This window comes from Tachyglossus aculeatus, chromosome 11 (assembly GCF_015852505.1).
Source record: "Tachyglossus aculeatus isolate mTacAcu1 chromosome 11, mTacAcu1.pri, whole genome shotgun sequence".
In the NCBI taxonomy this organism is placed as follows: Eukaryota; Metazoa; Chordata; class Mammalia; order Monotremata; family Tachyglossidae; genus Tachyglossus; species Tachyglossus aculeatus.
In genome coordinates this window covers 54,431,230-54,459,119 of record NC_052076.1, presented here as the reverse complement: position 1 = coordinate 54,459,119, position 27,890 = coordinate 54,431,230, and the positions used below count along the sequence as shown (strand labels likewise).

The window sequence follows — 27,890 nt, the reverse complement described above, 5'->3', positions numbered from 1 at the left end:
CTTTAAACTCTGTTACTTCCACCTACCCATACTTTATTGGGGTCCATCTCCCCCACTAGAATTTAAGCTCTTTGAGGGCAGCTATTAACTAAATTGCCCACTCCCAAGTCCTTAGTGCAGTACCCCGTCCAGAGTAAGCACTTCAGCATATGCTGTTGATCGATTTTATTGATTGAAATGTGGGAGTATCTAATCCCTTCTTGACTGCTCTTCTTCTGCTTGGGGTATCATCTCAGGTCCTGAAGGTGTGGGCGTATCCCACCATGGTCGGCATTTTTGAGGACAACATCGTCTGCTGCATCAAGGAGAACCCGGAGCCAACACTCTTCAAAATCTGCTGCCAGGGCGTGCGGCCAGAATTGGAATTGGATCAAAAGCAGCTGCATTTTGACAAACTGCTGCTCCACAGGTCCTGAGTCTTGTACTTCACTCTGTGGCCCAGGGAATGTTTATTCATTGGGATTGTTTCTTTTCTTTTCCTTCCTTCCTGACTTGTCTCTTTTTCATTTCCTGACATGCAGCGAGCTATATAATGGAGTAGAAACCAGGAGACTGGGACTTCCAGCCCTTGCTCTGCAACTGGGGCCTGTGAGGCCTTTGGGAAACTTTAGATAACTTCCTTATTTTGCTCATCCGCAGATGGAAGCTGAATGATCATTGTCACCCCATTAGCACTGTGAAGTTCACCTATGGAGAGGGATGGTTCCCAGTTACTGTTTCATTGCTTATCTCTCTTCACTGGACTGGACGAGCTCAGCCCCACCTCCACCCTCTCTGTACTGGACATCAGTCAATTTGTCATATTGACTGAGGGCTTACTATGTGCATAGCACTGTACTAAGAGCTTGGAGTATGCAGTACAATAGAATTAGCAGATATGTTCCCTGCCCGTAACGAGTTTACGATCTCCGTACCATCTTTGTGTGATGCCAATTTGTACTTCCCAAGCGCTTAGTACAGTGCTCTGCACATAGTAAGCGCTCAATAAATACGATTGATTGATTGATTGATCTTTCTCCCCACTGTACAGGGCACGCCCAGTCCCATCTCCCCTCCACACTTTATGGGACTGTGCTGAATTCAGTTACTCTCTGTGACCCTTGAGCTAAATTCTCCGGGTGTATCCAAAATAAAGAGTGAGAGGAATGTGATGAGATTTCTTTCTGGCTCTACAGAAGGGACTCCAAGGTGATTTTCTTGCGAAATGGTACAATGCTGCCGGTGGCCTGGAGGATCAACAGCCTGGAGCAACTTGGCGATGATTTTTCTGTGTCTCAAAAGCAAGGCGTCATTGCCCCTAAGGCTGAATATGGCCTGCAGCTGCATTTCCAAGCCTCCAGGCCCCTCAACATAAGGAAGACGATTCGCCTAGAGGTTAGACCCCCCTCACTCTTCCCTGCCTTCTGTCAAGGCATACCATTCCAGCTGGCACTGGAAATCCAACGCCCCATCTGACACCCTCTAAACGTGACTATTTCAAACTTACATTGGGGTTTTTCGAAGTGATGCTCTGCCACCGCAATAGCTGTAATTAAATAGAATTCTAAGATGGTTTGATATCCACCCTTCCTGAAGTGTAAAGGGTCACAATAAGTTCAAGGCTCACTAGAGCTGCAGCATTCATGATAGACTGCATTCCTCTGCCCGCTGGTGTGAGCTTGGCATTGTGTGTTGATGCAGTGGGTGATGTGTCCAGGAGATTCAGAGGAGTTTGCCAGTGTGGTGAACGCTCTGATCTGAGCAGTCCGTGAATAGCGAAACAGCATACATAACCTCATGTAGAGAGTGTGGGCCTGGGAATCAGAGGATCTGGGTTCTAATCCCAACTCTGCCACTGGCCCACTGCGTTGAGCTGGGTAAGTCAGTTAACTACTCTGTCCTTCCGTTTCCGCATCTGTAAAATGGAGGTTTGGTCCCTCTTCTCCCACTCTTTCGATGTCCAACCTATTTTATATCTCTCCTAGCGCTTCGTACAGTGGTTGGCATATAGTAAGCTCAACAAATACCTTTATCAGCACTGTCATCAGGGCAATATATGGTGGATTCATGTCACAGATGCTTCTCTTGCTGTAGGAATTCCTAGGTGGCTTGATTTGATCCCCTAAAGTCATAGATCCCCAACCACAGGAGCAACTCTGTGGGATGGATGGGAAGTTGAGGGACTTCTCAGAAAAACTAAAAACGGCCCCCAGGAGAGTTATTGATGACCATGCCCATGGAAAGGCAAGAGAATGGAAAGAATAAATGGCCCGGGATGTAAAGGTTTACGTCTCAGTGGTGTTTGCCCTCCGTAAAGGTTTGCCTGGCAAGCTTGAGGGTTACTCTTTTAACAGGGCTAAGCGAAAGGCTCCAAACCAGAACAGTTGCAGCAGTAGCCATAAATTAAATCAGTCATGGGGTACCCCACCCTCACTCAAGGACATTTCTCACCACTTCAGGTTACCGACGTGGAAAATATTCTGGGAGTCGTTCAGATCGAAAACATTCAGATCATTGCCGAAGCTTATGACGTTGCTTTGGACATCAGTTTTCCCAAAGGTCTGTTTTCCTTTTGAGCTAAAGATATTTCATTCGGTCAGTCAGTGGTATTTACTGAGCATCTACTGAGTGCAGGGCGCTGGACTTAATATACTGTCAGATATGCTTACATACCTAAGTTCTAGGTGTGAGACTGGGATTTTCCTGTTATTATATTGGATCTGAAAGTGGAAAACAAGCAGCCCACAGAGGGCTACAAATAGTTCCCGGAGCAATGACAGCATCAAAATTACCCACAGAAACTCGGTCTACAATAATTGGATTTTTGCGGGAACCAGGAAATGTTGTTGTTTTGCTTTAAACCATGTAGTACTTCTCTGCTAAGTTTATCAAGAAGGGAGGCCATTAATGGTGATTTTCAGAAGGCAAGTTCACTGTTGGTGCTCTGATTTTTATTCCTAGCCATAATTTAAATTATGTATGGTCTAAAGTATTCAATATTTATGCACTCTTATGCTCTCCTCCTCCTCATCCCCTTCCCTCGCCTCTTCCCTGTCTCCTTTCTCTCTTCCCTTTTTTTCCCTTTTCCCCTGATTAATGTCTCTGCAGGGACTGAAGGGGGTTTGGATTTTGGGATTGTCAGAGTGATGGATGAAGCTAAGCAAAGTATGTCATTGAAGAATAAAGGAAAATATGAAATTGGGTACAGGTAAAATCTCTGAAGATTTTGACTTGTCAAGGACCCTGATCCCCAATATCAGATAATTGTTTTTATTAATCAGTCTTATATACTGATGCAGAGCACTGTACTAAGCACATGAGCAAGTACACTATAACAATATAACAGACTCATTCGTTGCCCACCTTACAGCTTACAGTCTAGAGGAGGAGACAGACATTAATATAAACAGATAAATTACAGATAAGCACGTAAATGCTGCGGGGCTGAGGGGGGTGAATAAAAGGAGCAAATTAGGGTGATGCAGAAGGGTGTGGGCTTTTCTCGGGGTCGCACCTGGAGAGTTTCCAGTCCTCTACCAGTCCCGGCTATGGGAGGGAGAGCCAAGCAGAGGCCTACCCATTCCATTCCTTGCTTGGGCAGTGGCTAGCGAGTGGAAGGCCATCTGCTACAAGTCAAAACTCAACCATGCTGGACAGCAGCGGCGTTGGAGAGAGTCAAGGGCGGGACTCGAGTTTACAGCGCGGAAAGCAGCAATGGTAAACCACTTCCGTATTTTTACCAAGAAAACTCTACGGATCCACTACCAGAATCATCGTCATCATCATCAATCGTATTTATTGAGCGCTTACTATGTGCAGAGCACTGTACTAAGCGCTTGGAAAGTACAAATTGGCAACATATAGAGACAGTCCCTACCCAACAATGGGCTCACAGTCTAAAAGGGGGAGACAGAGAACAAAACCAAACATACTAACAAAATAAAATAAATAGGATAGATATGTACAAGTAAAATAAATAAATAAATAAATAGAGTAATAAATATGTACAAACATATATACATATATACCCTAACCCTAATGATTGCAGAATGATTGCAGATGGAGAGCGGGGCGTTCTGGGAGAAATGCCTCCGTGGTGTCACTATGGGTCGGAAATGACTCGACGGCTTAAGACAAGACAAGAAGGGAGTGGGCGAGGAGGAAATGAGGACTTAATCAGGGAAGGCCTCTTGGAGGGTGTGGGTTGTCCCATGTGGCTTTGTGAAAAGAGCCCGGGCTTGGGAGTCAGAGGTCGTGGGTTCTATTCTATTTATTTTATTTTGTTAGTATGTTTGGTTTTGTTCTCTGTCTCCCCCTTCTAGACTGTGAACCCACTGTTGGGTAGGGACTGTCTCTATGTGTTGCCAGCTTGTACTTCCCAAGTGCTTAGTACAGTGCTCTGCACACAGAGCTCAATAAATACGATTGATTGATTGATTCTAATCCTGGCTCTGCCACTTGTCAGCCGGGTGACTTTGGGCAAGTCACTTCTCTGAGCCTCAGTGACCTCATTTGTAAAATGGGGATTAAGATTGTGAGCCCCTCATGGGACAGCCCAATTACCTTGTATCTCCCCCAGCACTTAGAATGGTGCTTGGCACATAGTAAGCACCTAACAAATATGATCATCATCTTCATTATATTAATATCTGCTTCCCCCTAGTTACCTCATCTGTATAATGGAGATTGAAACCGTGAGCCCCATATGGGACAGGGACTGTGTCCAACTTGAATTGCTTATATCCACCCTACTGCTTAGTACAGTGCCTGGCATGTAGTAAGTGCTTAACAAATACCATCATCATTATTATTATTAGACTGTAAGCTCATTACGGGCTGGGAACGTGTCAGCTAATTCTGTTATATCGTACTCTCCCAAGCACTTAGTTTGGTGCTCTGCACACACTAAGCACCCAGTAAAGCCCATTGATTGATGGATCGATTGCCTCTCTTACAGTTTTTCCCTGGAGTCTCTGGGACCCAACATGCCCCAGGTAAACTCGATCTTCTCCATCCAGCCTGCGAAAGGTGTGCTGGCTCCAAGCGATCGGCCAACTAATATCCAGGTTACCTTCCGTTCTCAAAAGGAAGTGAAAATTGAGACCAGGCCTGTCATAAATTGCAAGGTGAGCTGTCATAAAGAGCGGGGCGAGTCGGTACAGAACTGCAGCGGGGCTGCTGGCTGATCTAGAGGAAGATGCCTCCAGAAAGTTCATGTTGCAGCTAGAAGGAAGGATGAAGTGGTAATAATAATAGTTGCAGTTCTTAAGTGCTTACTATGTGCTGAGCATTGTACTATGTGCCGGGGTAGATGCGGTATATGCAGGTGGGATACAGTTCCTGTTCCATATGGGGCTCAGAGTCTCTGTCTCCCCCTTCTAGACTGTGAGCCCATTGTTGTGTAGGGACTGTCTCTATATGTTGCCAACTTGTACTTCCCAAGCGTTTAGTACAGTGCTCTGCACACACTCAATAAATACGATTGAATGAATGAATGAGAACAGATTTTGAAACCCCGTTTTACAGCTGATGAAACAGAGACACAAAGAACTTAAGTGATTTGCCCAGGGATCACACAGCAGGCAAGTGGGAGAGCCAGGATTAGAACCCAGGTCTTCAAACTGCCAGGCCCAGGCTCATTCCACTAGACCACACTGCTTCTACCAAGGTAGAAAAAATGTAGCTTCCTCATATGATGAAGCAAAATTCATCTTCCCAGGCCCAGTGCTTAGTATAGTGTCTGACACATAGTAAACACTTACCAAATACCACAGTTATTATTATTAATGATGGTATTTGTTAAGTGCTTACTATGTGCCAAGCACTGTTCTAAGCGCTGGGGTAGATACAAGGTAATCAGGGTGTCCCATCTGGGGCTCACAGTCTTAATTCAACGTCATGTGTTCAAATCCCGGCTCCGCCAATTGTCAGCTGTGTGACTTTGGGCAAGCCACTTAACTACTCTGGGCCTCAGTGACCTCATCTGTAAAATGAGGATGAAGACTGTGAGCCCCGCTTGGGCCAACCTGATCACCTTGTAACCTCCCCAGCACTTAGAACAGTGCTTTGCACATAGTAAGCGCTTAATAAATGCCATCATGATTACTATTATGATTAATTCCTATTTTACAGATGAGGTAACAGGTACAGAGAAGTGAAGTAACTTGCCCAAAGTCACATTGCTGATAAGTGGCGGAGCCGGGATTGGAACTCAGGAGCTCTGATTCCCAAGCCCATGCTCCTTCCACTAAGCTACACTGCTTCTCTAATTATTATTAGTAGTAGTAGTGGTAGTCCCCTAGTACTCTATTTGACTGTGGGAAGGAGAGTCAAGCAGAGGCCTGTCCATTCCATTCCTACCTTGGTCAGTGGCTAGCAAGTGGACGGCAATCTGCTACAAGTCGAAACTCCCCTGTGCCGGGCAGCAGCAGCACTGGAGAGAGTCATCATCATCGTCGATCATATTTATTGAGCACTTACTGTGTGCAGAGCACTGTACTAAGCGCTTGGGAAGTACAAGAGAGTCGAGAGCGGAGACTTAAATTGACCACAATGGTAAACCCCTTTTGTATTTTTACCAAGAAAACTCTCTGGGTATCTTCATTCATTCATTCAATCGTATTTATTGAGCGCTTACTGTGTGCAGAGCACGGTACTAAGCACTTGGGAAGTACAAGTTGGCAACATATAGAGACGGTCTTTACCCAACAGTGGGCTCACGGTCTAGAAAGGGGAGATAGAGAACAAAACAAAACATATTAACAAAATAAAATAAATATGTACAAGTAAAATAAATAAATAGAGTACACTACAGGAACGATTGCAGATGGAGGTGGGGTGTTCTGGGAGAGGCGTGTCCATGACGTCGCTATGGGTCAGAGATGATTCGACGGCATAAGACAAGACGAGTAGTGATAGTAGTAGTATAACAATGCAAGGATTCCACTCAAGTTCTGCCCCAGAATACCAACCCATCTTTCACCAGTATAATTTTGGTAAATTTTAGGGATGCATTTACTGATTAGGAGTCAGTGAGCACACCCTTCGCCCTGCCTAGAACTTGCTTCCACATCAAATTTGCCAAACCTTGTGCTGCCCTGCTTTAAAAAAATGACAAAGATATTATTTTAAGCACTTACTATGTGTCAAACCCTATTCTAAGTGCTGAGGTAGATATAAGTTAATTAGATTGAACACAGTCCCTGTCCCACGTGGGGCTCACAGTCTAAGTAGGAGGGAGAACAGTAGAATTGAGGGACAGAGAAGGTAAGTGACTTGCCCAGGGTCACAGAACAACCAATTAATAATAATAATAATAATGGCATTTATTAAGCACTTACTATTTGCAAAACACTGCTCTAAGCGCGGGGGGGTTACAAGGTGATCAGGTTGTCCCATGGGGGACTCACAGTCTTCATCCCCATTTTACAGATGAGGGAACTGAGGCATTCTAAGCGCTGGGAAGGTTACAGTGTGATCAGGTTGTCCCACGGGGAGCTCACAGTCTTCATCCCCATTTTACAGATGAGGGAACTGAGGCACAGAGAAGTGAAGTGACTTGCCCAAAGTCACACAGCTGACAATTGGCGGAGCCGGGACTTGAACCCATGACCTCTGACTCCAAAGCGGTGATCTTTCCACTAGGCCACACTGTTTCTCAGAGCCCTCCTGAAAAAAAGCACTTCCCGATAAGGTCATCGTGTTAGCCACCCTAATGGGCAGATCAGTTTCTCCATTTATTTTATTATATTTTTTGCTGAATTCTGTTGTCTTTTCTCTCCTCGAATGTATTCTCTCTTCATTAGATTAAAGGCTCCTCAAGGGCAAGTCCTGGGACTCTTCCTTTAATTTCACATTTCCAAGCATATCTAATCCAGTGCTCAGCAGGCAGGTGCCCAATAAATACACCCTGTAAGTACTCTTAAAACCCAAGAGTCATGCTCTTGCAAAAACTTCACATTAAGGAAAACGTGCACTGTTACCAAGGCCACGTGCACGCACACTACAAGTATTTTTAATAACACAGCATGCCAAGCCCAGATTGGTTTCCACTGCAAGGAGGTTCCTTTTGTCCTGTCGAAGAAAACTTCATGGGCTCTGTGTTATGTTCAAAAGGGTATGTCAGAGACGCATTTATTAGTGCTAGTGCTTCTTCTAGCACTAGTAGAAAGTGATAGTTGATGGGCAGGGTTTAATCTACCAGTCAAGGCCAGCTCAACTTCAAGCAATGCAGAGTTTCTCTATATACAGTTGGGAAAGCATCCGAGCTTCACACGTGACCGAAGAGCACAATGAAAGGTGTATTTAAGAGAAGCAGCAGTAAATTTTTGCTCAGTTTAGCAGGCCAAGGGTACTGACCTTGCTAAGGGAGGGACGGCTCCGTCCTGTCTCAAAACCTTGGCATACCAGTCTCCCCAATTAGGCAGAAATTTGGACAGGATGAAACAAAAGAAGGGAGAATACGTGCTCTGGCCGCTCTGAGGAAAGGTCAGCTTGGCCAGACAAAATGGAGCCCAGGCCTAAAGGCCCATCACATTCCACCCCTTAGTATTCAATCAATCAATCAATCGTATTTATTGAGCGCTTACTGTGTGCAGAGCACTGTACTAAGCGCTTGGGAAGTACAAGTTGGCAACATATAGAGACAGTCCCTACCCAACAGTGGGCTCACAGTCTAAAAGGGGGAGACAGAGAACAAAACCGAACATACTAACAAAATAAATAGAATAGATATGTACAGGTAAAATAAATAAATAAATAGAGTAATAAATATGTACAAACATAATAAATATGTACAAACATAAATATGTACAAACATATTCTACCCCTCCTAGGGACTCTGGTCCCTGGAGTTACCGTTTTCACAGAAATAAGATGGTGAGGAGGCAATCAAGGAGGCCTAGAGACAAAACAGCTCAGAGGGAATGGTCAGATGACAAGGGGCTGATGCAAGGCTCTTGCACTGTGCTTCCACAGTCTCTAATTGGAGTAAGGGCACACTGGGCAGTGCCATGCCTGTGGCCCATGGGTGCCCCACCGGACTGGATCAGAGAGCTGGAAAAATCTGAGCAGAGGTGAGACTGGTTCGCCGAAAGGCCAGTGAAGACACCAAGCTGCTGGTCCTCCTGGCTGGGGGTGGGCATTTTGTGACAACCTCGGCTGGGGTCTGGGTCTGGCCAGAGACCTCCCCCCGACTGTTAGACTCTCATCGTCCCCACTGTGTGGCCTTCTACAGCCCCGCCACTTAGCTGTGTGACTTTGGGCAAGTCACTTGACTACTCTGGGCCTCAGTTACCTCATCTGGAAAATGGGGATGAAGACTGTGAGCCCCACATGGGACAACCTGATCACCGTTTCCCCCCCCCAGAACAGTGCTTTGCACATAATAAGCGCTTAATAAATGCCATCATTATTATTATTATTCTACAGGAAGCCTCCTAGTGCGTGACACTCGTCCCCTGGGCAGGACGCGGATTGGGACACGTGAGCTGAGCGTGGACTGGTGGACTGGGATGGAGGGTGGCAAGATTGTGGCTGCCTGTCGCACCCACTGGGTGTTGCCCTGCCCCCAGGCCGCCCAGACCCCCGGTTTCCCCAGCAATTAGGTTTCCGCAGATAATCCTGCTCCCACGTGGAAGACACAATCGGTTGGTTTTCCCCGAGTCCTCAGACTCTACCTTACAAGTTGGCAAAGTGGGTGTGTTTCTGGCAATCAGAGCACAGCCTAGAGGAAAGATCCCAGGCCTAAGCGTCAGGGCTCTAATTCCAGCTCGGCCACCTGCCTCCCGTGTGATCTTGGGCAAGTCGCTTAACTTCTCGGTGCCTCAGTCACCTCATGTGTAAAATGGGGATGAAGACTGTGAGTCCCATGTTGGACATGGACTGTGTCCAGCCTGATTAGTTTGTGCCTACTCCAGCACTTAGTACAGAAGCAGCCGAAGCAGCATGGCTCAGTGGAAAGAGCCTGGGTTTGAGAGGCAGAGCTCATGGGTTCAAATCCCAGCTCTGCCAATTGTCAGCTGTGTGACTTCGGGCAAGTCACTTAACTTCTCTGTGCCTCAGTTACCTCATCTGGAAAATGGGGATTAAGACTGGGAGCCCCCCGTGGGACAACCTGATCACCTTGTAACCTCCCCAGTGCTTAGAACAGTGCTTTGCACATAGTAAGCGCTTAACAAATGCCATCATTATTATTATTATGGTTATTGTTATTATTACGGCGCCCGGGAAATGAGGCGGTTTACAAATACCATAAAAAAATGACACTGTAGCCAAGACGTGTATTGAAAAAATGAGCTATGGCAGAATTGAGTGTTCTACTGATGATGATGATGATGATTTGTAATAATAAAAGGAAATCAGCAGTCTAATGGATGTTATAATGCATGAACATGACGAGCAAAGCCCCAAGAAATACTTTTACCCAGTAGTTAAAAAAGGCTGAGGTAGAAGGATCGGTGTGGGGCAGACAATCCTATTGGGTTCTTAAAGCTTAGAAAAACAAAATTCAGTCATTCCTGACCAATCTTTTTTTTCCCTTTTTAGGTTATTGAGCCCAGTGTTGTCCAAGGAGGTGAGGTTATTGCCATCATTCCAGTGAAAATGTCTGTGATTTCAGTGTTCTCCAAATACTCCATCAGCCCGGCTGATACCATCAACTTTGGAGCCATGATCAGTGGCAGTCGAAAAAGTGCCAATTTCATTATTGAGAACACAGGTTTCCTTGATTTTAAGTTCATCATCTGCAGAATGATTCAGGATTTTCCCTTGCTGCAGAAAAAAGGGTAAGAGAGAGGGATTTGCTTTGCCTCCTCCCGCTGCATAAAAAGATGATTCAAAGCTCAGTTTGGGGGCTCTTCCTATTCTCCAACTCTACCCACTCCCTTGGAGAACTCATTTGCTCCTGACTCCAACTACCATATCTATGCAAGTGATTCCCAAACTTACAATTTTGAGCTCCAGGGAAGCACCGTGGCTCAGTGGAAAGAGCATGGTCTTTGGAGTCAGAGGTCATGGGTTCAAATCCCTGCTCCGCTAGTTGTCAGCTGTGTGACTTTGGGCAAGTCACTTAACTTCTCTGTGCCTCGGTTCTCTCATCTGTAAAATGGGGATTAAGACTTTGAGCCCCCCGTGGGACAACCTGATCACCTTGTGTAACCTCCCCAGCGCTTAGAACAGCGCTTTGCACATAGTAAGCACTTAATAAATGCCATCATCATTATTATTATTATTATTATTATTATTATTATTATTGTTACAATTCCAGTCCTGACTTCCCACCTTCTTTGCAGTCTCACATTCCTCCTGCCTTCAGGACATCGCTATTTGGATGTCCCACTGACATCTCAGTCAGTCTATCAATCAATAGTATTTATTGAGCACTTACTATGTGCAGAGCACTGTACTAAGCACTTGGGAGAGTACATTACAACAGAATTAGCAGACACGTTCCCTGCCCTATTAACGAGCTTACAGTCCAGAGGACTCAAACTTAACATATCCAAAACAGAGCTCCTCATATTCCCACCTTAAACCCTGTTTTCCCCGTGACTTTTCCATCACTGCAGACAACAGCCACCAGCCTCCCTGTCTCAGAAACCCATAACCTTAGCATTATCCTCCTCTTCTCTTTCACATTCAACCCAGGAGCAGCATGGCTTAGTGGAAAGAGCACGGGTTTGGAAAGAGTACATGGGTTCTAATCCAAGCTCTGCCACTTGTCCGCTGTGTGTCCTTGGGCAAACCACTTAAGTTCTCTGTGCCTCAGTTACCTCTTCTGTAAAATGGGAATTAAGACTTTGAGCTCCACGTGGGACAATCTGATTACCTTGTATCTACCCCAGGGCTTAGAACAGTGCTTGGCACATAGTAATCGCTTAACAAATACCATAATTGTTATTATATTCAGTCTGTCACCAAAGAAACATTACCTCATTTATAAAATGGGGATTAAGATTGTGAGCCCCATTTGGGACATGCACAGTGTCCAACCCGATTTGCTTGTATCTGCCTCAGTGCTTAGTACAGTGCCTGGCACATAGTAAGTGCTTAACAAATACTGTAACTATCGTCATTATTATTATTATTATTATTATTATTATTCACAGGTGCTAAGGGTGGCTGTTGGTAATTAACTGAGGAAGTCTTGTTGGAGGAGGTGGGATTTTAGATGGGTTTTGATGATGGGAAATGCTGTGGTCTGGTAGATTTGTTGGAGCTGGGAAGGATGTTCTAGCCCAGAGGTAAAGCATAAGAAGGGGTCAGGGATACAGAGATGGGAGAGCTGAGAGGGAAATACAGTTAAAGGTGATTTGGGGAGTAGTGAACGAAAAAAGCCATTATATAAAATGGAGAAAGCTGGTAGAGAGCCTTGAAACCAATGGTAAAGGCCTTCTGCTTTATGCAGAGGGAGGTTCATTCATTCATTCAGTTGTATTTGTTGAGTGCTTACTGTGTGCACTGTACTAAGCGCTTGGGAAAGTACAATACAACAACAGAGACATTCCCTGCCCACAACGAGCTTACAGTCTAAAGGGGAGGAGACAGACATTAATATAAATAAATAAATTACAGATATGTACACAAGTGCCGTGGGGCTGGGTGGGGGAAAGAAGAAAGGGAGCAAGTCAGGGTGACGTGGAAGGGAGTGGGAGAAGAGGAGAGGGGGGCTTAGTCAGAGAAGGTCTCCTGGAGGAGATGTACCTTCAGTAAGGCCTTGAAGATGGGGAGAGTAATTGTCTGTTGGATTTGAGGAGGGAGGGCATTCCAAGCCAAAGGCAGGACATGGGCGAGGGCTTGGCAGCAAGATAGATGAGTTCGAGGAACAATGAGAAGGTAGGTAGCCAGTGGAGGTTGCTGAGGATTGGAGAAATGTGAGGATTGGAGAAATACAATAGTCTAACTGTGATACGAATGACAAGAACCTGGACCGGGGCAGTAGCGGTCTAGGTGGAGAGAAGACGGCAGATCCAGGAAACATTGTGGTGGAAGAACTGGGGAGATTTAGCATTTGAGTTCACGGGAGAGCTGAAAGACCTCCAGGAGTCAAGGATGACACCAAGGTTGGGCGCTTCTGGGACGAGGAGGATGGTGGTCTTATTGATGGAGATGGGAAGGTTAGGAGGAAACGGGAGGTTAGGAGAGAAGGTGAGATCCAGTTGAGTGTAAGGGATTGGATACAGTTAATACTGCCCTGTAATAATCTCATTCTTCCTTTTCCAGGGGATCTGTTAAGCACACCCGTTCGCGGGAAGGTGACAATTTCAGCAAGTCCTCCAGTGGAAAACCAGTCAAACATACCGACTCCTCACAGAAAGAGGTGACTCTCGTTGGCCAGGTGAGTACCTTGCTCCTTCCCGGCCTCATTCAGACCTAGAACTGAATTCCAGCCTGTCGGTTATCCTCCCAGTTGCACCCCTCCCTCCACCAACACCAGAGTTAGAAGGCAGACTATGATGCCATTGATGGGAGTTTGGTCCTCGATGGTTTTCCCCTCCATGAGTTTTTTTTGGGAGACTTTCCATTTTGTTTATTCAAGTTATTTCCCCTTCCTTTTCCTCCCTGCCCCACAGCACTTATATACATTTCTGTAATTGTATTTATTTTGTATCAGTGTCTGTCTCCCCCTCTAGACCATAAACTCACTGTGGGAAAGGAATACGTCTGTTATATTGTTATATTGTACTCTCCCAACTTCTTAACGCAGTGCTCTGCACATAGTAGGTGTTCAATAAATACGATCGACTGACTGAAAGACTCGCTTGTACCCCATCTGAATTTCTATGTTCCCTTCTTCTATCATAGTTCTAAGAGACTGTAAATATTTGATAGGTGTTCTCCCTGTGGTCCTTGACCTTATTTCTGTGACATTTCAGCTGTGTCTCCCCTTGAGCTAAAACGACTTGATAAAGAGTAGTGTGAGGCTGTGAGCTGCTCAATCCACAGGTAGCAGTCCCTCCACCGCCCACACACACCCCACTTCCAGGAGTGAGCGTCTGACCGAGATCCCCTAGTTCACATCCAGGATCTGGCGCTCGGCCACGTGGCATCGGTGGTAATTTGGATTCCTCCTGCAGGCTCGCTTCACCGTGGGAATGTTCACCATTTATCCTGGATTTGGATCCATCCCTTCAGGAGGACAGCAGGTCATCACAGTAGATTGTTTAGCTGACCCCATCGGCCAATGCGAAGAGTTCCTGACCATTGAAGTCACAGAAAGGGATCTGAATGATCCTCCCAATGGCATTCAGTACTCACTGATAGCGGAAGCCTGCTTACCAGGTATTGGCTCTCAAGGACTCTCCCTTCATCACTGCTATTCCCTTATCCTTAAATATCCCTCCCTATAAAGAGAGTCTCCAACAGAAATGATTGTGTCCATAGCCCGGCCAAGCGTATGGAATTGCCACGTCTTTAGAAGCCAAGTCAAGCCACTTCCACCCCTACGGCAGAGTGGGTGAAGGGAGGGAGAGTGTGTGGTGGCAGGAAGTGGAAGCCATGGTGACCAACAGCACCATTCTCAAACCTCTCCCCGCACTTCTACTTAGCGACAAGCTTTAGTGTGGCCCAAAGGAAGGGGCCCACCTACACAAGAGTAGGTGTTGTACCAAAGGCTACATCTGCACCATCCCCAGGTACCCTGCTTCCCTTGCTAAGCTTTAGGGGAGAGAGGGGATACAAGAATGGAACGAACAGTGCCATGTCAGGCCTGACTCCATATGTACTCTTCATGTTGTATCTTGTGCCTACATTATCCCACTTGGGGTGTAGCCACTTTGCAGTTTCGGTTTTTCATTTGGAATACCTAAAGCAGCCCTCTTGTAACATCTGCAAGCATTTAAAAATCCAACAGGTTTTCTCTTTAGGGCTTGTCTTGCTTAGTAGGTAACATGGTCGGCAGGGAACCAATGACCGATTTTAAAGAATTCTAAGATTCCTCAACTCTAGGCCTCTTGCCAAAGCAGGGATTGCTTACACTTTCACTTCACTTAGCACTCTTCATTTTAGATTGGAAAATAAACTTGAGGATCAGAAGGAACAATCCATCTCTGGCCTCCCAGGAACTGACTGAATGAGACCTAAAAGAATTGCCCTTGCCTCACTATTTTGGATTTCTTATGGCAAATATTTATGATAGGGAGACACCGAGACCCAGAGAACTGGACGTTTGCTCGGATCTCCGATCACAATGCATCAACCTACTGGTCCCTCTCTGTTTCCCCAGCTTTCGTGATTGACGATCCGAGGTCCATTTTTGAGGAGCATCGGATCTGTAACAACATCAACCTGTACCAGGTGCTGCCAAACACAGAAAGCGGAGGAGTGTTCGTGGAGGATGAGAACAAGTTTATCTTCAACAACGTCTTGGTCGGACAGCAGGGTAAAGCTCGGTTCAAAATCAGCAACGTGGGGAAGATTCCCTGCGACCTGAACATTTCAGTCAAGCCTATTTCCAGCAAGGTAAGAGGAAAGAGTGCCAAAGGGTGATTAGCCTATGTTGATCAGCTAGGTCAAGAGAAATCTGTGAGCCTTCTAGCCAATGTGTTTGCCAAGGTGGCAACCACATTGCTTGCATTTAGACAGAGTGATTAATGAGCTGACCTCTTGAACTGGGAATTGTCAGTAGTCCCCTGTTGCTTGACAGAAAATATGGGATTTCTCTGTGCGCCTCTTTAATGACTGATCATAAAGAGTCATTTCAGATATTTGCTCCAGTTTCCCCTTCTGTAAAAAAAAAATACCTGCTTCTCACTACTTCTTAGGGCTATTAAAACTTTAGAGGACTTGGAAAATAAAAGGACTCTGAACATTAATGGGATTTGGGAAATGAAAGGACTACATCTTATATGATATGGCAACTCAGTATTTGGAATTCTGCTTTAAATTGAGCGTAGAAAAGAAACACCTTTGATATACGTTGCATGTAATTTGCATTTACAGAGTTTGGAATCTGGTGGAGAAGCTGTTCCTGGCTGAGGGGGGGAAGGCAAGACACTGGGATGGTGGCAGAGAGAGAACTTTAGATTGCCGTGTTGCATCTTAATCTCAAAGCGGGAAGGGTCAGGAGAAGAAAGAATCTAGTTCTACTGTGGCTTTAGTCCTGGCCACATCCTGCCCTAAATCCACCTGAGGTTGCTGGGGCTTTCTGCAGCAGGCTGCACACTCAACTCATTCCCAGACGAGGGTTTTGTTTTGTTTTTTAATCTCTACCTAAGAGATTTAGGCAGAGGAGCAGCATGGCCTAGTGGAAAGAGCATTGACCTGGAAATCAGAGGACCTGGGTTCTGGTCTTGGCTCCACCAGTTGCCTGCTGTGTAACACTGAGCAAGTCACTTGACTTCTCGGTGCCTCAGTTTCCTCAATGAAAAATGGGGATTCGATACCTGTTCTCCCTCTTAGGTGGTGAGCCCTGTGTGGGACAGGGACTCTGTCTGTCCCGATTAACTTGTATCTACCCCAGAGCTTAGAACAGTGCTCATCACATAGTAAATGCTTAACAAATACCATAAAAAAGTTGATGAGTGTTGGTTTTAGTCTCTTGCTTCTAATGTTTGCACCACTGAATCAAAGAAAGGGGGAATGTAAGATATGGGGAGGGTAATACCTGGTTAGGTGTTTCATCCTGCTCCCTGCCTTTTTACAAGGAAATAAAAATAGTGGAGGGAGTGTAGCAGTTCCTGTGAGAAACTGAGACACAAGCAATGCTTTGGAAGATGTCAGTGATCTCACGGCTGATTGTTTTCTTCTGTGGAAATGCATTCCTCTTTGCATAATGGAAATCACTGGACAAATGGGGTGGGAGGCATGGAATTTCGTCTTTTAGACATCTCTTCAGAAAAGTCAGTCTTATAAATTGAGGGATGCTTAGATAGTTTTTAAAGCATCTTGGACATGTTGCCTGATGCTTCTAATTCATTGCCCCTGTGTTGGCCCTCTGTAGGCCATTGCCCGGATCAGTGATGTCTTTGAGGTGGAACCCAGCAAGATGTACATTCCCAGTCGATCCCACGGCTTTGCCACCGTGACCTTCACTCCTCAGACGATGCAGAACTACCAGTGCGTCTTTGATGCTTCATTAGAAGGCTTGCCCAGGTAAGGGCTTGCTGGATTACTCTTTTGCTTGGGAAACGTGAATATTCCACCTAGCTCTTTCCCTAGTCTCCATGGACTGGTAACATCACCTCCTCTTCCTCCACAACACCTCCCCGGCAAACTCAGTCCTCATCCCCTACCGTGGCAGCCGAACCCTGCCCACCTTCCCCTTCCTGGGTGCCAAAATTCCTGCCCTCAACTGTGCTCTCTCCACCAGCCTCGATTCCCTTGCCCTCTTCTCCCTTCGTCAATCTCACACTGCTCCGTGGGTGAGGAGAGGACGTGGGTAGGGATCCTCTTGCTTGAGGAGGGGGCAATGAAAGTTTGCATCAATCTCTTTTCTCAATGAAACGTGCCTACCGACTCTCTCCTGTGGTACTCTCCCATGAGAGTACCGCACACAGAAAGCAGTCAATAAATGTGATTGATTGATTGATAATACCCCCAGACGGATAGGCTCACTAACCCTGGTGCCCTTGGTCCCTACAGCTTGCATGCCAAGGCCCGAAACCTCATGTTTGATATCACCGGAGATGGGAACCTCCCCCGCGTGAGCATCACGCGGCCCATCATTAGTAATAAAAGAGGAAACCCCTTGCTGCTCTTCAGAAGACTCCGGCTGAGCCATTCGGAAAAACTGCCTCTCATCCTTAAGAACAACGGCACTATTCCTGCCCAGGTCAGGATGGTCTGGGAGGGGGAAAGTTTCCAACTTTCAGAAAAATCAACTCATGCTGGTCCCAAATTTTTAAACCGGTTATCTCTTTGGCCTCAAATATATCCTCGATTTCTATAATCCCATAGGCTGCAAGCTTGTTGTGGGCAGGGAATGTGCCTACCAACTGTTATATTGTACTCTCCCGAGCGGTTAGTACGCTGCTGTGCACACAATAAGCGCTCAATAGCTTGATGGATTGATTGATAATCCTGGATGCCAACTTCCGTCTGATTACTTCTGTCCTTAATGGGCTATTCACCCCCTTTCCATATTTGACAGAAGCAGCATGGCTCAGTGGAAAGAGCGCGGGCTTGGGAGTCAGAGGTCATGGGTTCGAATCCCAGCTCCGCCACTTAGCTGTGTGACCTTAGGCAAGCCACTTAACTTCTCTGTGCCTCAGTTACCTCACCTGTAAAATGGGAATTAAGACTGTGAGCCCCACGTGGGACAACCTGATCACCTTGTATCCCCCCATCGCTTAAAACAGTGCTGCGCACATAGTAAGCGCTTAACAAATACCGTCATTATTATTATCCCTCCCCCACCCTCAAAGCCGTATTAAAATCATATCTCCTCCAAGAAGCCTTCCCCAATTAAGCCCTCATACCCCCATTCCTTCTCCCTGCTGCATCACGGATGCAGGAGAATCCGTACCCTTTAAGCATTTGATATTCACCCTAGCCTCCGCAGCCCTTCAATTATGTACATCTCTGTCTTGTGTTTGTTTATTTTAATGTCTGTCTCCCCATCAAGACAGTGAGCTCTTTATGGGCAAGGAACAGTTTAAAAACTCCATCATATGGTACTTTTCCACGTGCTTAGTACGGTGCTCTGCACACATTAAGTGCTCAATAAATACCATCGATCGATTGGATGGGAGATGAAGATCTCGCTCATAGAATCTTGAGCAATATCACCCTACAGTATTGTGTGCCCAATTTCTTCTGATGTCCATTTTGAGAAGAACAGAGTCCTAAACAGTCCCTCATTAGGAAAATTAACTTCATCCTCCATTATGTCAGCCCAGATCACACCCAAGAAAATATCCAGCCAAACTGACTGCACACTTAATAATAATAATAATGATTTAGGTATTTGTTAAGCGCTTACTATGTGCCAAGCACTGTTCTAAGCTCTGGGGGACATACAAGGTAATCAGGTTGTCCCACATGGGGCTCAGTCTTAATCCCCATTTTCCAGATGAGGTAACTGATGTACGGAGAATAATAATAATAATAATAATAATAATAATAATGGCATTTGTTAAGCGCTTACTATGTGTCAAGCACTGTTCTAAGCGCTGGGGGGGATACAAGGTGATCAGGTTATTCCATGTGGGGCTCACAGTCTTCATCCCCATTTGATAGATGAGGGAACTGCGGCACAGAGAAGTTAAGTGACTTGCCCAAAGACACACAGCTGATAAGTGGGGGAGCCGGGGTTAGAATCCATGACCTCTGACTCCCAAGCCCGGGCTCTTTCCACTGAGCCACGCTGCTTCTCTCTCCTTAAGGAAAGCATCTGAAGCTGAGCTATGAAGTGAGATTGCTGGGCTGTACAGTCACTTGCCCTGATCACCACTCACACGTGCCGAAAGTTTTAATATAAAATTCCTGTTGATATATTCATTACACCTGCTCAAAGTTTTAATATAATATTTCCATCCATGTATCCAGGGTTTAGCTAGTGCCCTTTCAAATCAGGCAAGCTTTTCTGTAGGGAGTAGGCAAAGTTCACTGTGAGTAAAAATGAAATCAGTAATTTACAGTCTAATAATCGTTTCTCGGCTGCCTTTTTCCAGGTGCATATTGATCTGCTGGATCAGTTTGGCGTCTTCTCCTTGAAAAACAGGCCCACAACCCAATGCATCTATTTGGTAGAGGACACTGAGGCCATGAAGGAAGGTAAAAGAGTACAAAAGAGTCTGCTTTAACGCCGTTCCCATGCCGAATCTCAGTGATGACTCTCCTTATCCTAAGATGAATTTTTCTTCCTGAGCCCTCCTTCTTTTTCTCTATAGCCAAGAAACCTCACTTAGCCTTCCTTATCGTCCACCCTGGCGATACTGCTGAATTTGATGTGTATTTCAAACCCCGTCAAGCCCAGAAGCTGACTGGCACCATTCTCTTGTCTGTGGTCGACAATCAGTATGAGGAAACCAGCATTCAAATGATGGGAGAGGGCTATGAGGATGACATCACCCTGGATAACATCCATGGTTTGGTAGCCCAGAGCAACCTAAAGGACCAGGAAGGAAATCTTTTGGAGAACATGTTGGAAGGTAGAAATAGAGGAAATTAGGATGCTTAGACTTGTTGACACTTAATATTTTCACAATGAAAATGGGATTAGTGTGCATGAGGGAGCAGCTGGCTCACAGGGAATTCAGATTATATTCATTTAAGCAAAGTGGACTTTCCTCAGCAGTTTGTACGGCCTTTGCTGCCTGTAAGCAGGTTTTCTCTTCAGGCTGAGACACCTACGGTCCACTACAGTGCTTCAGCCCCAGGGCTATCCTATCTCATTGCATATGTCCCCCAAAGGACTTTGAGTGGACACCACTGTGTGAAGAATATGAATGAGTGTGAGTACCCAAATGCCAGTCCCACTTCCAGCCCATCCAAGACTCAAGCCACTTTCCTGGTTTTGCCCATCTTTTTTAGGCCGAATGAGGGTTTTATCTGTTTCTTAGTTTAGAGAAAGCTGACCGTTGGATGGGGAGGAGCTGGAGTCAGTGTTTTCACTTCAGAAAGGAGGAATCGTGGGAGGATTGCCAGTGACACCGTGTGATCCCCGGGAGAAATGTGGTAGACACATCACTCGAAGTGCAGCTTGGCTGAGACAGCCGTGGCGGGATTCCCGATTTTCCTTTCGTGTTCTCCAGCTTCCCATGTAGATCACATCCAGTTTGGGGACTGTCACATCAGCAACACCTATCAAGTGACCTTCACAATTACCAACCATAGTCAAGCGGATGCAATCCGGTTCGAATGGCCTATTGTACCTCCACTTCAGTTCTCCCCACAGGTAATTGGAGTCCACTGGGCTGTACATTGCAAGCCTAGCTTTTGAGTCATATTGAATTTAGGGCTTCAGGCTTCCAAACCTCCAGGTGGGAGAGACATGTTTAATTGTTACCCTATTTTCAGGGGTGGAGTAAGCAAGAGTGAGTCTGCCCCCATCCCCTCCTAATGTCTATTCCAGCCATCACAGGAGAGGTTGGCACAGGGCTGATATATCAAAATATGAATGGATTTTCTTAAACAACTGGGTAGAAACCATGTAGAGATATGTGAGTGTGTGTTTAGAGTGAAATCTGCCTGTACTATTTTGCTGAATAAACATACTTATAATTATAATATATTCAGAAAAACAGTACAGGCAGATTTCAGTCTTCATTTGGCCTTTACGATATCCCTCTGCTTCAAGCAATTGGCTTGAGGACTGTCCCCCATCTCTCCCCATCTTACATAGCAATTTTTCTTCAGCCACTACTCCCTAGCTCATGATTTTCACTCCCCCTTAGCTTATCTTCTAACTCTGTTGACTCTCTTCTCTCAAACCTCCAACTCCTTGCTCACACTGTTCCTGTGGCCTGGGGACCCCAGATTTCCCCATCTTCAAAGCCCTCCTAAAATCTATCTGCCTTAGGAAACCCTCTCTGATTAATTCACAACACCTTAGTCACCTCCATCCGACAGGCACCTTTGCCCCTCTCCATTTTACTTCTGTCCTCAGCAATTATGTCCATGCATATGGTTCGGTTTATATATTCAATCAGTTATTCACCTCTTTCATCCTGCTCCTTTCTTTTAGATCCTTGTGTTTCCCGTGGTTCCTATTATCAGTAAATATTTTAGTATGTCGCTTCCTTTAGCAAGGAACTTCAGTCTTCTGTTGTATTCTGCCAAGTGCTTAGTAAAATGCTTCACAATCTGTAGGCATTCAGTAAATGGCATTTAATGATTGATTACCTATTTAATTGCCAAGTATGCGGCTATAAGTCAAATGTTGAAATGTAATGCATTTTTTTCTTCTTCTACACTAGCAGTTCACCATCTGTCCGCCCCTTGCCTAATACTTATTCTCTCCTTTGTAGGTTGAGGGATTTGGTTCCCAAAATATTAAATATCAGTTTCCCATTCTCGCTCTAGGTTGGCCACCTCCACGCCAGCTGTGCCAAGGACATTGCCTTAACCTTGAAATCGGATGTGACTACTGTCCTAAAAAAGATGGTGGTCAAGTGTAAGGTGTCCAAAATCACCTTCCAGCTGCCTGCTGACCAGGTCCCAGACTGGGATGACTGCATGCGTGTTGTCAAGTGGGTGGACTCGGGGAAGAACCCCTTCTCCAGCCTCCCAATGAAGAAGAAAGTGAGTGAGGACAGGATGGGTATCACCTCTGCTTCTTTCTCTGAGCTTCCCTTGGAAAAAGTCATTAGATTCTCCAATGCAGTTGATCTTAAGAATTCAGTTTCAGTTTTGCTCAATTGATCTTTCAAGCAGGCAGTCTGTCAAATAGAGAAGCAGCCTGGCCCAGTGGCTAGAGAACAGGCCTCAGAATCAGAAGGACCTACGTTCTAATTCTGGCTCTGCCACTTGTCTGCTGTGTGACCTTGGGCAAGGTACTTCACTTCTCTGGGCCTCAGTTCCCTCACCTGCAAAATGGGGGTTAAGACTGCAAGCCCCTGTGGGACAGAGACTGTGTCCAACCTGATTACCCCAGCGCTTAAAACATAGTCTGCCTGGCACATAGCAAGCACTTAACAAATACCACAAAACATTAAAATAGTAAACCCTATCCACCCTGAGAGTATCACCTCCTAAAATAATTTTGAAAATTTTTCGTATTTACTCCTTCTCCAGGAGCAAGATACAAATATTCATGAAAAATACCTTATGTAAAATTTGGTTTTCTGGCTCTCTTTTGCTAAGAAATCCAGATTGATGAGTTCTGTGAAGAAAGAAGGGGTCAGCCCATAGCTGTCACTCCTCCCATTTCTCAGGCTTTCGCTAAGCTCAGTATCATAGTGTCAGTATCCCAATTATTTCTTTAATCTGCCACCTCATGGAGTTCTGGAGGTGACTTCTTCCCTTCTCATGCCTCAGTTTATTCATCTGCAATTAGAGGAACGATATGCTGGTAGACCTCATGGGGATGGATTAGGGAGGGGGGAGAGGGAGAAAGGAAGGGCTGTGATGCACATGAAATCCAAAAGCCTGGAAAGCACTAAATGGAAAGTGGCTTTCTGTGAAAATCAAAAATCCTTCCATTTATAATAATTGCTGCCAGTCTGCAGAAGTTTCCCTTGCCAGTCCCATGCTTACCAGTGCCATCATCATGATACAGTCAGGGATAGTGGGCATCAGCAACTGAAGAAGTAGCCAAAACATCACAGAGCCAGAATGGCCCTCAAAGGACTCTAGAGTCCATATAGTCCAGCTCCCTGTATCTAGGCAGGAAAATGCCTAAGTTCATTAGATATCTAATACTGTTTTGAAAGTTTTCCTAACACTCCTGGTTATTTCAGTTCTCATGAAAATTCTCACTTTCCCTGGTATTGTGTTATTTTAGCTTGCTATACTTTTTTCTAAACCCTGGGCGTTTAGGCCTGTATTAATTTTAAAAGTTGATATACTGATAGGTTTCTTGGTCTGTCTACATTATATATACATATGCATATAATAATAATAATAATAATAATGGCATTTGTTAAGTGCTTAGTATTTGCAAAGCACTGTTCTAAGCCCTGGGGAGGATACAAGGTGATCAGCTTGTCCCACGTGGGGCTCACAGCCTTCATCACCATTTTATACATGAGGTAACTGAGGCCCAGAGAGGTTAAGTGACTTGCCCGAAGTCACACAGCTGACAGACAAGTGGCAGAGCCGGGACTTGAACCCATGACCTCCAACTCCCAAGCCCGAGCTCCTTCCATTGAGCCACACTACTTCTAGATGTGTGTTGCGGGGGGCTGCAAATTAGTACAAGCCCTTATAGCCAAGGTAACTCGGGCCTAAAATCAATCCAAGTTAGGGAAAGTGAGAATTATATCTGGAGCTGTTTGCTTCATTTGTTTATTCCAATTAATGTCTGTCTCCCCCTCTAGACTGCAAGCTGGTTATGGACAGGGAATTTGTCTGCTAATTCTGTTGAATTGTACTCTCCCAAGCATTTAGCACAGTGCTCTGCACGTAGTAAGCGCTCAATAAATACCACTGATTGATCTATTGCTTCCCCCACATTCATTAATAAAAATCAAAATTCCGTATTAACCGAACGGTCACTTCTGTAATAAAAGTCTTGGTGCTGAATCACCAAGGACCCTTTTCTCTTATTTTTCAGATAATAGAGACAGATCCTGAGCCCACCCACACTCTCCTAGAAGACAGTTCCCGAGAGCTGGAGCTGCAGATCAGTGCGGTTGTGGACTACACCACATTCAAGTGTGAAATGGAAAACGTGCAGTTCAAGGAGACACTGCTCTTCCAGACCAGAGTTTTTAAGTGAGTAACTGAGGACCAGGCAGACGTCAGGTCCCCTAAGCTGTAACTGTTGATCCAATGGCAGCCGGAAGAACATTTGCTAATTAAACCCCAGCCAGAAGCTTGCCTGGAAAGCTCACTCCCTTCCTGCCTTTTAAATTCTGCCTTGGGGTTAGTAACTGCCAATCTTCATCATGAAAAGAGATAATGCAGTTTTGTGGAGAAAGACTGCCTGTCTTGTCACTTGACAGAGCAATCATCCTCCCAATTCTTACTGTAAATAAAAGATAATGGAAATGAACTAGGTAGGCATCATCAGAGATGAACTCCGTGGAATATTCCTTGCAAATCAACATAGAACCATGGAGTCCTACAAGGCGCAAAGCACTAGGGTAGCTCTCTGACTCCAGACTGATGAGAAGGAAAGTGTCCAGGAGAAAGAGTTATCTAAGCTTCAAAGTTAAACTATGCCTGACCATTTACTTGGTCAATGATGTCTCTTTGACGTTGGAAGAGGCTAATTTTCCAATTTTTATACTGAACCGTTTTTTACTGTTGGGCCTGTATGTGCATGTGATGAAGGGAGCAGATGTGGGAAGTAAAAAGATGCTATTTTTATAACCGTCTTCATGGCCCTAATTACACCTTACCTATTCTGTTGTCATCTAAATATTTCCACATCGCACCAGCCAAATGTAGTGTGCTCTCCTTATGTATTTCAGGAAGTGATAAAGGTATTCTTTTAGCATTACCCATTTGTGATTCAGCTGGAAAATTCATATCATTGTTGAAACAGAAATGCTATTAATGCTATCTCCTCCCAGATAACTGCCTAACATAAAGTTATTGGGCTTTCGAGCAAGAGTCAGGTTGCCTTTGCAGCCCTTTGCTTCCTATTGAGCAGGTGCTGAGTGAATTTTGCCCCAGTGTTAAGTTCTCCTTCACCTTGGCTGGAGTCTGATTTGCTCTCTGTTATCCAAGAGGCAGTGCAGCACTCTGGAATGGCAAACAGTTTTAAGACCCAGGAGCTCTAAGCCTGCTTCTGGGTTATGTCCTCTAACTTCCTGAGAGATACAGAGCCAGCCATTCAGCTCTTCTTACCTCCGTTTCTCCATCTGTAAAGTAGGAGCAATAAGTCCGACCCCAGGCATTTTGAGGATTGGACTCTTAAAATGGGACCACAGCAGCTCAAGGCCAGGTTGAAAGTACTTTGGAGGTGGCTTCGAACAAGAATCTGACTTTACTTCTCAAATCATTGTCCTATCCTCTTTTGCAGATTTGAGATGACCAATACAGGAACTGTAAAGTTGGAGTACAGCTGGATAGTGCTCACTGTGGAAGCTGGGAAGACTGTCAGCTTTGCCCAGCACCCAAATCAAAAAGGTATCGGGAGAGGGGAAGAGATGGGTTTTCCTTCCATTGGTGGTTTGGTGAAAAGTCATTAGAAGAGATGGCCTCAGGGCCTATTGGAAAGGGCTGTGGGCTAACTAGGGAGTAGCTGGATAACTGGAGAGTTTCATTATTTTGGTTTGAGTCTTCTTTCAAGAACAGGTAACCCAGGCCCTTTCCCCAAAACATAGTGACATTTCTTTTTTACTTGTTTCCCAGTGTCCCAGGCTATGACAAGAAATGTCCCAGCTCATCATCAAAACAGAAGCCATTCCCTCGTGTCTGCAGGTTCTTCCTCTGCCCACCTGACCAAGGGGCTGTCCAGTCAAAGAACTAGCCATGGAGGGAGCCTTTTTGAGAGCTCATCATCCCAAGGCATCAGCAGTGATTCGGTTCCTCCGTTTTCAGTGGAGCCTTCTACCGGAGTGATCCCATCTGGGAATCAGCAGCTCTTCCAGATTAAATTTTCCCCCCTGGAAGTAGGAGAGTTTGAGAACCGTATTTTCTGCCAGTAAGTTCAGCAGTAACTCCTTTCCCCGCCTTCGAGTCACTCTTGTTTGTGGAAAGACTACCTAATACATATGGACTTGGAGGCTCTGGGAGTCCACAGGCCCAGAATTAGCTCATACTATCTCATATGTTTCTCCCGAGGAGCTCAGTGCGCTGTACCACGAGGTGGGTAGGAGGTCTGTATTCTGAACCTCAGAGAAGTGACTTGTCTGGGTTTCACTACAAGCCAGTAGCAGAGCTGGAATTTGAAACCAGAATGTTCTGCTCTCTATCAATCAATCAATCCCAATGAAGCTTTTGCCCTCAGCCCAAATTTACCTCCACCTTTCTCAGAGATTGCTAAGTGTACCCTCCTAAATGGGTGCTTTTTCACTGCTCCTAAAAGTCTTGTTGCTTCCTTGTTTCAAGGAGTGTAGAGAAAAAAAAATGCATATCCTGGCTTTACACTTACCTGGTCAGAGCCAGCTACTGCTGAGGATTTTAGGAGGACAGCATTCCGCAGGAGACTTGTCAGTCCCTGAAGCCTCTGCTTGGCCCTCCAAAAGAAGCCAAACAAATGCAGAAGTAAAGCAGAAGAGAAGAAGGAGGCTTCTAACAGCCACCCAAACAGCCTATGTTTACATCCTGATAATCCCCTTTCCCACTGCTTGCCAAAATTGACTAAGCTTAGAATGAAGCTGGGACCTGTTTTCTTATTGCTGCTCCTTTCGAATAGATGACTTGGTGAAGATTTGGGGGCTTCCCCAGACCCTCTCATGCTCGAAAATACCCCCAGAGCCACAAGTAAGAAGGCTGGGATATCCAGAGCTGTTCCCTGGACCCTATAAGCCTCAGAGATTTTTCCTTCCCAGGAAAGGGATGGTTTTTTAAAATCCTGTAAAAGTAACCCTGAAGGTTCACCCCTTCAATCACTGCCACCACCCTTTGACTCTCTAGTTGAGACAGTACATGGCAAAGGGATCATTTGGGATCGAGTCATTTCTGGTCCAGGAGGGCTGGTTGCTAGAAGCTCACAGATTTTACACCTTTCCTCTCCCTCTTTTCTGTAGTGCTTTTTCCAGGAAGCCTGAGGCCCATGCTTTTTTCTCCAATTCAGACCCTAAAACTGCTTTTTAATAAATAATGTACTTAGCAAGTAACATTTCTTAGTCTAGTAATAGCTATAAATAGTTTGTCAATATCAAAACAGCCTTTCCCTCAACCTACCACATTCACATGCAGGATAAGTTTCTACAGGAAGCAGCATGACCCAGTGGAAAGAGCACAGGCCTATGAGCCAGAGGACCTGGGTTTCTAGGTTTTAATCCCGGCCCTGCTGTGTGACTTGGGCAAGTCACTTAATAATAATAAAAATAATGGTATTGTTAAGCGCTTACTATGTTCCAAGCACTGTTCTAAGCGCTGGGGTAGATACAGGGTAATCAGGTTGTCCTACGTGGGGCTCACAGTCTTGAGCCCACTGTTGGGTAGGGACTGTCTCTATGTATTGCCAACTTGTACTTCCCAAGCGCTTAGTACAGTGCTCTGCATACAGTAAGCGCTCAATAAATACAATTGATTGATTGATTGATTAATCCCCGTTTTACAGATGAGGTACTTACTTAACCTGATCACCTTGTATCCTCCCCAGTGCTTAGAACAGTGCTTGGAACATAGTAAGCGCTTTGCCATCATTATTATTAACTTCTCTGTGCCTCAATTCCTTCATCTGAAAAATA

At 45.4% G+C, this 27,890-nt stretch overlaps 1 protein-coding gene and 1 non-coding gene across 2 annotated transcripts in view; both read left to right on the top strand.

Annotated features, from left to right (window-relative positions):
- HYDIN (HYDIN axonemal central pair apparatus protein) overlaps positions 1 to 27,890 on the top strand; it is a 317,742-nt gene that overhangs the window by 253,884 nt on the left and 35,968 nt on the right. The window contains exons 53-70 of the mRNA XM_038753650.1: positions 237 to 409; positions 1,176 to 1,374; positions 2,439 to 2,538; positions 3,088 to 3,187; positions 4,937 to 5,105; positions 10,525 to 10,763; positions 13,201 to 13,315; positions 14,055 to 14,259; positions 15,203 to 15,438; positions 16,919 to 17,070; positions 17,560 to 17,749; positions 19,590 to 19,692; positions 19,809 to 20,069; positions 20,673 to 20,815; positions 21,943 to 22,161; positions 24,134 to 24,294; positions 25,550 to 25,656; positions 25,882 to 26,173. Coding sequence (XP_038609578.1) covers positions 237 to 409; positions 1,176 to 1,374; positions 2,439 to 2,538; positions 3,088 to 3,187; positions 4,937 to 5,105; positions 10,525 to 10,763; positions 13,201 to 13,315; positions 14,055 to 14,259; positions 15,203 to 15,438; positions 16,919 to 17,070; positions 17,560 to 17,749; positions 19,590 to 19,692; positions 19,809 to 20,069; positions 20,673 to 20,815; positions 21,943 to 22,161; positions 24,134 to 24,294; positions 25,550 to 25,656; positions 25,882 to 26,173 — 3,164 coding nt within the window. The remainder of the gene's footprint in view (positions 1 to 236; positions 410 to 1,175; positions 1,375 to 2,438; positions 2,539 to 3,087; positions 3,188 to 4,936; positions 5,106 to 10,524; positions 10,764 to 13,200; positions 13,316 to 14,054; positions 14,260 to 15,202; positions 15,439 to 16,918; positions 17,071 to 17,559; positions 17,750 to 19,589; positions 19,693 to 19,808; positions 20,070 to 20,672; positions 20,816 to 21,942; positions 22,162 to 24,133; positions 24,295 to 25,549; positions 25,657 to 25,881; positions 26,174 to 27,890) is intronic.
- Positions 3,476 to 3,613, top strand: LOC119935314. The gene has a single exon (XR_005453199.1). It is a non-coding gene; the product is annotated as a small nucleolar RNA SNORA7 (small nucleolar RNA).